The sequence below is a fragment of the Homarus americanus genome, unplaced genomic scaffold (genome assembly GCF_018991925.1).
Source record: "Homarus americanus isolate GMGI-L3 unplaced genomic scaffold, GMGI_Hamer_2.0 scaffold54090, whole genome shotgun sequence".
In the NCBI taxonomy this organism is placed as follows: domain Eukaryota; kingdom Metazoa; phylum Arthropoda; class Malacostraca; order Decapoda; family Nephropidae; genus Homarus; species Homarus americanus.
This window is the reverse complement of record NW_024714440.1, coordinates 31,102-43,239: the sequence shown is the minus strand read 5'-3', so window position 1 is coordinate 43,239 and position 12,138 is coordinate 31,102. Positions and strand designations below refer to the sequence as shown.

At 45.0% G+C, this 12,138-nt stretch overlaps 1 protein-coding gene across 1 annotated transcript; it reads left to right on the top strand.

Moving 5' to 3' along the window:
* The first annotated feature begins 254 nt into the window (after positions 1 to 254).
* Positions 255 to 4,149, top strand: LOC121878760 (forkhead box protein A2-like). Its single transcript, XM_042385159.1, has one exon. The coding sequence runs from the start codon at positions 761 to 763 to the stop codon at positions 2,273 to 2,275; it is 1,515 nt and encodes a 504-aa protein (XP_042241093.1). The 5' UTR covers positions 255 to 760; the 3' UTR covers positions 2,276 to 4,149.
* Positions 4,150 to 12,138: the final 7,989 nt, after the last annotated feature.

Genomic DNA, 12,138 nt, shown 5'->3' with positions numbered 1-12,138 from the left:
GCTTTGGGAGGGGCGGCTGTGGTCATGACAACTGTTAACTGACATCAACTGTGTAAGCTAAAATGCCGAGGGTTTAGTGAGAGGAAAATGAAATGCGCGGCGAGAATCGGAAGTCGGACGGAATCTTGCAACCATGGCGAGCGAGTGTATCGGCGGCGGCTGTCGGCTGTGTTCAGTGCGTGGCGGAACTGTGCGCCGCTGTGACTCTCCGCCGCCACCTGCCTGCTGTGGGCCGCCAGGGGGAGGAGCCGAGGCTGACTCCGCCCACACTCTCCTTACCGGATGAGCGAACACTGGGAGGAGCTTGAGCTGAATGGCCCCGCCCACACTAGGTGTTGACCAATAGTGTAGCTCGACGCGACCATAGTGACTACAGGGGAAGGAGGGCGTTAGCCTAGCCCAAACATCCATGTATTTACTCAGGGTTAGGGTGAACCGTGCGCTTATTACTGTCTGTGAGTGCTACAAGTACTTTTGCTGATCACAGAATTAAACAAGACCAAGTTAAACTGAGAAACGTACACATATGATTAGGATAAGTGTTTGGTCATTCAATTTGCCGTAGAGTCCCGCCGTGAACTGTGCGTGTGAGTGTTGGCTAGGCGACCTTAGTTGACCTGTTGAGCTGCGTGTGGCCGGCGTGACCCTCGTCGCCCCGACACTCACCACCGTGTTGCTTGCTGCCTCGCCTCCACCAGCAGGAATATGTACAGTGCGTGATCCTTGTGTGTGACTGTGTGTAGTGAGTGACCCGGGCACCATGTTGTCCCAGAAGTTATACAGTGACACCATGACGCCCATGAGTTCGGGGGCGCCGCCCGTCTCGCCCATGTCGCAGAGCACATACGGCATGAACTCCATGAACAGCATGATGGGTATGAACACCTACCAGCAGCGCCTCCCGCCCAACATGGACTTCTCCTCCTCCATGAGCGGCATCGGGGCCATGGGTATGGGCGGGCAGTGTATGAGTCCCGGCATGACCGGGATGGGCGCCTTCCCTCCCATGAACAGCTCCATGCAGCAGATGAACGGTATGAGTGGGTGCATGAGCGGTATGGGCGGCATGGGCGGCATGAACCAGATGGTGGGTTACGGGCGTGAGCTGCAGGAGCCAGACAGTCCGGTGTCGTCGGCGCTACAGCGGGCGCGTCAGGACAAGACCTACCGCCGCTCCTACACCCACGCCAAGCCTCCCTACTCCTACATCTCCCTCATCACCATGTCCATCCAGAACGCCCCCAACAAGATGGTGACGCTGTCAGAGATCTACCAGTTCATCATGGACCTGTTCCCTTACTACCGCCAGAACCAGCAGCGTTGGCAGAACTCCATCCGTCACTCCCTCTCCTTCAACGACTGCTTCATCAAGATCCCCCGCACGCCAGACAAGCCCGGCAAGGGATCCTTCTGGTCACTCCACCCAGACTCTGGCAACATGTTTGAGAACGGCTGTTACCTCCGCCGTCAGAAGAGGTTCAAGTGTGAGAAGAAAGAACCGTCGCGGCCAACCACCAAGTCCTCGCACACGTCCAGCCAAGTCCAGCACCAGAGTCCAGGCTCCGCCACCAAGCAGGAACATCCCGAGGACGCTGAGTCCAAGATGGACTCCTCTATGGCGTCCCCCGCACACCCTGGCCACGGTGGTCACAACGGCCACCATGGCCACCCTGTCAGCGGCGGCGGCCCGCCGGGTCAGCAGCCTCCCAGTGACCCTGTGTCCGGGATGACCCAACTGCTGGAGGCCGCCACCAAACTGGAGCCGCCAGAGTCCGGCTACCAGATGCCGCCGCCGCCCTCCGTCAGCATCTCCGACAAGTACAGCGCCGAACAGCAGCAGCAGCAACAACAACAACAACAGACGCAGCAGCAGCAGGGGCCGCCGCCGGAACAGCAGCATCACCAGGCCGCCCACCTCGGCACCGCCCACGACCTGCACGCTGCAGCGCCCCTCCATCCGTCCCTCCTCAAGGACTACACAGCCTCCGCCTACCTGAAGGACTACTCCAACGGGCACCTGAAAGACTACGGCTCCTACCTTAAAGACTACAGCGGTCACCTGAAGGAATACGACCACCTCAAGAACTACCCGGCGCCCGCCCACCCCTTCAGCATCACCTCCATAATAGCGGCGGAGAACAAGGACTCCTACGGCGGGTACCTCAGTCCGCTACCCCCGGCCTCCAGCGCCGCGCCCTCACACCACGCCATGGGCGGCGACCATGGCGGCTACTACCCACCTCCCCTCTACCACCACACCACTACGCCCCTCTGATGTGGGCGTGGGTGGCCATCCCCTCAGCACCTCGCCCACCAGACCCTTGTAAATAACGTGTGAATGTCCAAGTGTGAGGTGAAGCTGTAGGCCCGGCCAGCGGTGGTGGTGGTGTCCCCGACCGGTCTACTACTGCTGAGTCAGGAGGTCCTCGGAGGCCGTGAGTCAAGAGGTCCTCGGAGGCCGTGAGTCAGGAGGTCCTCGGGGGGGCCGTGAGTCAGGAGGTACTCGGGAGGCCGTGAGTCAGGAGGTATTCGAGAGGCCGGCCTCTTAACACCCAGTAAGTGCTGCTACTACTTGACCTGGATATAAAAATCCCCACAGACCTGTTGAAAGTTGAAGGTCAGTTTCTTTATGAGATAAATCTTGTTGTTGTGTTGGGAGAGGCAGGAGTCCCGGCCCGCTGCCTCACCTCTAACACTTGATGATCAACTCTGTCAAAATTTTATATCCCATTAAGTTGGTGTTTGTGATGGCGGTGTTGTCTCGTCTGAAGTTTGTTACCTTATAATACGGGTTATAAACAGGACCTAAATTACACTCATTCATTCATTTATTTATTTCTATGTAATCATCGGCCATTTTGGAAAATTATTATATTGCATAGGATTTTATTTTTTGGTTCATCCTAAAATATTATTTGTTTGTTGGAACATTAATTAGTGTAAAGGTACAGGTGTTGTGGGAACAGTGACCAACCACCAGCTGTTAACTTCACTCAGGTTTACTCTTGTTAACATAAGCCAACTGATCTTTGTCTAAACTGCTGTGCTGTACACGCTGAGCGGCAGTAAATCACCCATGATCTGTCCACAGCGGCTGTGCGTGGCCCGGCGACACGTACACCACACACACACACACACACACACACTCCCTTCTTGTGTGTGTACGTGCACCAGCTGGTAGTGTACATCGGCTGTCATGTGTGTGTGTGTGTCAGCCTCATGGTTCAGTATGAGGTCACTAATGATCTGATAACTCAAGATCTTTATAATATTTTATTTTACTCTTTATTGAATCTGGTAAAGGTAACTTAACTTTACTCCATTTTATTTACTGAATCTTATTTAGGTTAAAGATAAAATAATAATATATATCTATACAGTATAATGTACATTGAATTTATATTATTTTTTGTTAGTTATGTTGGAAGGTCGGGGCAGGAGACAGCCAGTGAAACAAAGGTGTTAACAAGACCTATAGTGAAGCCGACTCACTGCCGCCGCTCATACATACAGACAACTTAACACGGCAGATCTGTGGCACTAACAAAGCCTCTGTGACTATCGGTGTGAGGAGATAAGCCCTATATCTGTGTGGCTGCCTCATGTGTGTGTGTGGTTGGCTGTGTAAGTATGTGAATGTGTGTTTGTATGTGCCAATGCATGTATGTGTGGCTATGTATGTGTGTGTGTGTATGGCTGTGTATATGTATGTATGTGTGTGTGTAGTTCCATGTGCGTCACCAGCGACCCTCACCATTACCCATAAACCCCAAGCTACTGATAATTTTTGTTCTTTGAAAGTAAAAAAAAAATTCTATCACATCTCCACAAATAATAATAATAATAATTTCACCTCACTATTCCAAACACTTAATCAGTTATTTATTAGTCTTTAACATCGGATTACCACGACGCTCAGAGCTCGGGTTTAATGTGTAAATTGATTCAAAAGGTTTAATGTGTAAATTGATCGAGGTTAAAGTGTAAATTGATCGAGGTTAAAGTGTAAATTATTTTGGTGTGAGGGAGGGTGACCACTGACCGCTTCCGGGGTCCTGTCTGGATTACCGCCACCACCGTAACCTAACCTAATCAGTCACACTAACTTAACCTAACCTAATCAGTCACACTAACCTAACCTAACCTAATCACTCATTCCCTCACCACCACCCAACCAGTCACACTTACATACCACAACCTAACCCAACCCAACCGTTTGTGTGTGTGTGAGCCACTGTGTGTGCGTGTAAGAGCCACTGTGTGTGTGTGTGTGTAAGAGCAACCACGTGTGTGTAAGAGCCACCATGTGTGTGCGTTTGTATAAGAGCCACCATGTGTGTGTGTTTGTATAAGAGCCACCATGTGTGTGTGTGTGTAAGAGCCACCATGTGTGTGTGTTTGTATAAGAGCCACCATGTGTGTGTGTGTGTGTGTGTATAAGAGCCACTGTGTGCGTGTGTGTGTAAGAACCACCGTGTGCGTGTAGAGGAGCCACGGGGCCGGAGAGAGCCACCAGAGACCTACTGTGATAACGCCTTACGCCCGGGTGTGTCCGATACCCTCGCGTATTTCTTTAAAAAAAACGAAGTAACGTTAGATCTAATAAACTTGTCTTAGGAATAAGAAAAACACGAAAAAAACATAAAAAAAAAGCGAGATGTTTATTACAGGGTGTTGACAGTGCTTGGTGTGTGTGGATGTGTACCTTGAGGAACATACACACATATGTACTTCAGCGTGTATACACAGTACTCATTGTCGTGTTCACTGTGAAATTTTCCTTGTACGCGAAAGATTGATAAAATACGCATCACGGACGGTCATTATAAAGTACGCATCACGGACGGTCATTATAAAGTACGCATCACGGACAGTCATGATAAAGTACGCATCACGGATAGTCATGATAAAGTACGCATCACGGACGGTCATGATAAAGTACGCATCACGGACAGTCATGATAAAGTACGCATCACGGACAGTCATGATAAAGTACGCGTCACGGACGGTCATGATAAAGTACGCATCACGGACGGTCATGATAAAGTACGCATCACGGACGGTCATGATAAAGTACGCATCACGGACGGCCATGAGGCGTTATATATACAAGTGTTACTCTATGATCCTTACAGTGAACACGGTGTACAGTAGGTATGTGTACACGATGGTGGAGTACAGAGCAAGTTATCTCCTGAGGTACAGCATCAGGTACAGACACACCCTGTAAGACACATCACCTGTATTAACCCTTTGTATGCTGTAGGTGGTAGTCAAGAGAAGTGTCCCTAGTGTTATAACTCTGTCACCGGCCTCTGGGGGGACGCGCCACCTCTCCTCTTAAGTCCAATGTTTGTTTACGTATATTATTACCTCAACTTTACAACTGTTGATGTGAGGGCCGAGGGTCGGGTTATCTTACTCATGGTGGCGGCAGATACACCACCAATATTCTCCCTTATCACAACGATCCGCGGCCGCGCGAGTGATTGTCATGACGGGGTGCCGCAGGCGGTGTAATAAATCCCGCATTCTAGCGTGCCGCGGGTGGTGGCCGCACGCGGATGGGGCGGCGGCCGCGTGTGTACCGCTGGCGGGTGTGATGGTGGACGTAATTATCTGATACCTGGGGCGGGGGTTCCCCTCGCCACCACTGATACGGGGATAAGATAACCACCACCACCACACCGCCCACCAACTCACTTTTTTATAAGATACAGATTTAGCGGCGTATTAGACTTACTGCCGCTGGCCGTCGGACTTACGGAGCATCAACCTAACATGAGTGTGGTCGGGCACACAGTGTGAGGGCCTCGGGGTCACTACACTGTGTGGTGGACTCACTAATAGCAACGGCAAGTCGTGGGTGCGCAGCAGCGGGGCGTCGCTGTATCCTCGTCCTCAACTAATCTGGCTAAATTCGCGGTAGAGTGTGTGTGTGTGTGTGTGTGTGTGAATGTCACGGTCAGATAACATCACGAGTGTCAAGTCCGCCGCCACCCGCGCCGCTGTTGTCAACCAAACCTGTATGTAAGAAAATGATCGCCAGTGCGGGCAGTAGACGAGCGAACATTCACCTGTCGTCGCTCACTTAAACACAGGAGGGAAGGTAGATGAATGTTCGTCTGGCTTACCTTCCATACCCGTTTTAATGCGGGAAGAAGGAAGAGAACGCCAGACGCTGTTGGGTGCCCGTGCTGGCGATGTTTCACTCACGGAAAGACAGGTGTTGGCCAGGTGACCTCAGCAACACTCCTAAGACCAATTAATTTTCCCCCGTGACTAACACCTGTCATTACGGTGATAATTTAACTTAGGAGTGAGAGCTGAGGCACTGTGGGGGACGCCAAGGTTCATAACATAAATATTTCTCCTAAGTGAAGTTATAAAAATATACAGAACTTAACTATTTAAGATAAAACAAAAACAACTCCCAGAAGTAACATTAATCTCAACCTGAACTAAACATATTAAGACGAAGTTAAACCTATTGGTAAACATTATCTAGATTAAAGATTATGTCCAATATGGCGTTAAAGGAACGTGTAGTGTAAATATGTTGTTTTATCCTAAGAGTAATCCAGGTACATTATTTTATATCTTGAAGTAAGATAAATATTTACGATAGGACCTTGTGTGAGTGTGTCGCCTTCAGCCATCACTCTCATCCACTCAGTCACGACACAAATACTTTATAATTATATATATTTTATAAACAAGTGATATAAGATAATGGTGTATTTCACAAAGGCTGTTTATCATGTACAGGTGTGTGTGTGTATTTCTTCCATGAGTATTGTGTCATTAATTAACCTGAGGCTGGGAGTGACTTCTTTACCACCAACACCTTGTATACCACTATGGCACTATCAGGCCCTCCTGGCAGTTCATGACGTCATCTAGGCACTGTTTGGGTTATATTGAAACTATTGTAAATGTGAGAGACTGACAGCCATTAATCACTTGTGTATTATTATCATCATTATTGTCATTATTGTTATTATTAGTGTCATTATTATTGTTATTATTATTATTATCACACCTGAAGCCACACCTGTCATATGTTTAAGAATATGAATTACTTGAATTATATTTTTGTCATTGAATTTAATATGGTGGTAAATGAGTGCAATTATTAAGTGCATGGGGAGAGAGGCAAAGGGTGCGTGGCCGTCACATATAGAGGAGTGTGTGAGTGTGTGACGGCCACCCCAGCACATGTTGTAATGAGCACCTGAAACACTAGATAAGTTACTTCATTACTTTTACCTGTCCACCACCATCTTTAAAATAACTTACAGTACTGAACCAGATAAAATAACCACAATAAACATGGTGAACCTCCCTGTAGTAGTGTGTAAGAGGGCTAACGGGGGACAGATACAGGTCAAAGGTTAAGGTCAGGTTAGGTCAAAATAAAAATAAAATGTAAAAAAAAAAAAAAAATTATCAAGCTCCTGTTCTCGAAGGCTCCCACACCACGCTTGGTCAACTACCGCCCCGCCCCGCCCCGCCCCGCCAGGCCTAACTAAATCCTGTGTATTCGGTGTGTGTAGACGTGGCCACGATATGTGTATGTGTAGTATATATACCAGGTGTACATAATATTCATAGAAGATATCACTTTTCAACTTTATTTTTGTATGTAATCCATTTGTCTCAATATGTTTAATTATGGTTTATTCTCTCTCTATATCTCTCTCTCTCTCTCTCTCTCTCTCTCTACGTTCCCTCCATCATTATCGTGTTAATATAGCACTACCGAGGAGAGACTTATTTTCATTATATTATTATTATTATTTAAACTTTTCCACATTCTTGTGAATCTCATTTTTTTAGCATGACAAAAGATACAGCTTACAGCTCTCTCTTACAGGTGTACCACAGAGCTGTCTCAAGGCCAGGTACTACTGAATTATTCCCTCCCTTCCTTCCTTCCTTCCTTCCTTTTCCATGTGTTTCAATAGCGCCCCTCCCCTCTCTCACCTCCCTTACATATATATATATATATATATACATATATATACATTGATGTTCATTGCTGGGTTTATTAAAAAAAACAAAACCATAAACAGATCTGTGTAGAGACGCGCGGGAAACTTTATAAGAAAAGAAAAAAAACACTTATCAGATGTTTCACTGCGGGTGTGTGTACGTTATGTATGTGTGTGTGTATGTATGGCAGTGATCGTCAACGTCCAAACATTTGTACATAATGAACAATGTGAACTCTCTATACAACCACCATTCCATGTATGTATAACTATGAATAGGAATTTATATACATTCTCTGTGAGGCAACTCTGTGTGCGTGTGTGTGTGTGTGTGAGTGTGTGTGTGTGTAATGGAAATATTCGGAAGGATTGTATCTCTGTTTTTAAGTTATTATTATTACCAAGGTACCAATGCTGTTGAGATGTTGATTGTGAATACCATTATGTGAGGTTACACTGTGTCCAAGGTACCATTGTAATATGTAAAAGGTCTGGTACCATTGTAACATTGTCCAGGGTACCATTGTAAGGTGTTTATGGTATTAGGTTACTATGATACGGTGTCCCAGGTACCATTGCAAGGTGTTCAGGGTACCATTGCCCCCTGGTTGCCAATTGATTCATTTTTATTGCCCAATTGGATGTCAGGGCCGATCAAGCAAGCTAACTATTGCCCTAATCCATCCCTATACCATCAACCATATGGGCAAGAGAGATGACTATTGCCCCTTGGTTCATCATTCCTATCATTGCCCATATGGCTACAAGATGGAGCATGGTATCTAGTGTTCCCCCAAAACCCCTGACTATCACTGTACTAAGTAAACACAAACCTGTCTCATAGTATCTATTGCCCAAAGTAAATATGTATACTATTGCCCACAGAATCAGGCAATGTTATACGAATCCCACGTGATGTAATGATTCTTTTGTTTTGTAAACCAGAGGTGAGATGTTTGGTTTGAGTGTTATTACCAAAGTCATATGAAAAAAATAATGGTGATTGTAATGTTTTGTGAAGGAATGATTGGATTGTAATGTTTATTTTATTTATTTTTTGGGTGTTTGATAATGTGTTTCTACTCGTGGATGAGTTTGTGAGAAATTTTATTGTTTGTATTTTATTGTGGTTTTTAATATGTCTGGTATGTCAAAAACTGAAGATTGGAAAATTGTCCAAAAATATTTATGATTTTTTTTTTTTTTTGTGGATGGTATTGTAAAATTTATTGTATTTTTTTACAATGGTTGAGATGGTTATTTACACAGTTCAGATTGTAAATTTTTACAGTTTTATGATTTCTTGGGGGAAAATTTCTTTGTAAAAAAAAATCAGGTATTTCTGTAGTGTATCTGGTTATCTGTAGCAAAATACAGAATTTCAATACAAAGTTTTATACACTAAAATCAGGATATACAAAGTTGTGTATGATGTGGCTGTTCCAATTACTGTATATTTTGGTGTATATTCTTGTATCGTATCTTTAAAAAATACTTATTTCAAATTTCCTGAGTCATGTTATTTTTGGTCCAATAAATCTGATTTTAAAAACAATGATTTTTAAATTATTTTTTGTTAAATTTTGGTGTAAACTTTTGGAAGGTAATTATTGATGACTATATTACCGTAAATTATGTGAGTTGTATAAATATTTGGGTGGATAAATCTTCTTTTGGTACAAGATTTATATGTTGACTTTACTTATTATGACACGCCTCTTGTGTGTGTGTCTGTGTTGATCATCCACGAGTAGCCGTTGTGTTGTGGTGTGTCAGGAGACTGACTCTTGTGTCAGCAGCTGGTAATAATTTTGTATTTCAATTAACTGCCGTGTCAGCAGTTAAATTACTTGTCAGCTTAGTGTCAGCCATGTGGGTCTGACGTCACATGATCGGCGTCAGACGTCAGATGGCCAGTGTCGGCCGTATGTGACAGGCGTCAGCTATGCAGGTCTGTCATAGGCCATATGGTAGTGGCGTCAGCTGAGCGGTGTCAGACGGCCGGCGTCAGCCAGACATAGAGCTGCCTCACAGAGCCTTGGGGTCACCTGCCCCTTACTGTACAATTTTATAGTCTTGTAAATAACGTTATGCCGTATTTTTTGTTATTTAAAATAAAATGTGTTTTCATGGAGCCCGACTTATGCTTCTCCTTCACTACACTGTACAGACCGACACAGCCTGAGGGAGTCAACACATATAACAACAGTAGAACAAATGGTCAAATATATTTATCATTAATTGTGTGAGAGATGAAGAAACTGGTGGACAATGAAGAGAATATTTTGATTAAGAAAAGAAATAAACTATGATGAACTTACTGAACATATTATTGTGTTATAAAGAGAACATTATGGTGAGTGTAGCAGCACTACACCTGTGTACACACTACACCTGTACACACACACTATATCCGTACACACGCCTGTACACACACACACACACACCTGTACACACTACACTACACCTGTAAACACTACACCTGAACACACTACACTTGTACACACACACCTGTACACACTACACTACACCTGTAAACATTACACCTGAACACACTACACATGTATACACTACACCTGTACACACACCTGTACACACTACACCTGTACACACACACCTGTACACACACACCTTAACACACTACACCTGTACACACACTACACACCTGTACTACACTACACCTGTACACACACACACTACACACACCTGCACACACTACACCTGTACACACACACACACTACACACACCTGTACACACTACACCTGTAAACACTACGCTACACCTTAACACACTACACCTGTACACACACCTGTACACACTACACCTGTACACACACCTGTACACACTACACCTGTACACACACCTACACACATCTGTACACACTACACCTGTACACACACCTACACACATCTGTACACACTACACCTATACACACACCTGTACACACACACTACACACACCTGTACACAGTACACCTGTACATACACGCACCTCATCATGTACATATACAACACCATGTACACATACCTTTTAAATGTACACACACCACCATGCATGCTGTATACACACACACAATACACCAGTACTCACACCTTACCATGTACACATGTTTTCATCATGTGCACACAACTCATCATACACATAAGGCTCTCCATGTAACTACACACACACACACACACACAGACACACACACACACTAGTTCACATGCACGTGAAAGCAATTTCGTGTTTACACAAATGAAAACAAATTGGAGTAAATATACCGACCATTTTGTACATACAACTACAGAATATAAAAACATTACACATGTATACAGATAATTGTGTGCACAGTGCAGACACATGTGAAAACAATTTGTACATACATACAACGCATACACAAATAAATGTACACAGATATACAACGATCAGGTAGCCACTGTGTACACATCCACAATACTGCATGTGCGTATGTATGACAAAAATATCCGTACATAGACGTATTATTATTTTGTGTATACATGCATGAATACTTCCTGAGTTACTGTATACAACTATACATACACGAGGTAATAATGGTAATAATTATTAAATGAGAAATAAAATAATAATAATAATAATACAAATAATAAAAATAATAAATAAAAATAATATAAGTAATAATTAATAAATGATAATGATGATAACAGTTTTATAATAACAACAACAACAACAATAATAATAATAATAATTAAACAACTGTAGCAACAACAATGGCAATGATAATAATAACATCTAATAATAATAATGATGATGGTAATAATAATGACCCCCCCCCGTGACCCCCCCTCCTTCAATCTCTCCTCCCTGAGTGGTTCCCCTCCTCTCCTCCTCCTCCTCCATCCCTACTCCCCCCCCTCCCCGCCTCCCTCCCTCTCCATTAAGGACGCTCCACCACCCTTCACACGGCCCCTCCGCCCTCCTGCCTCGCCACCATTGTCACGACCCCAGGTAAGACGTCATCACGACCCCAGGTAAGGCGCCATCACGACCCCAGGTAAGGCGCCATCACGACCCCAGGTAAGGCGCCATCACGACCCCAGGTAAGGCGCCATCACGAGCTCCCAGGACCCCAGATAGCCTTCTTAACCCCAAACACTCCCCAGGACCCCAGATATCCCCACA

Excerpts from the sequence above, each read along its gene's own strand:
- LOC121878760 (XM_042385159.1), top strand. The coding sequence starts at position 761 with ATGTTGTCCCAGAAGTTATACAGTGACACCATGACGCCCATGAGTTCG.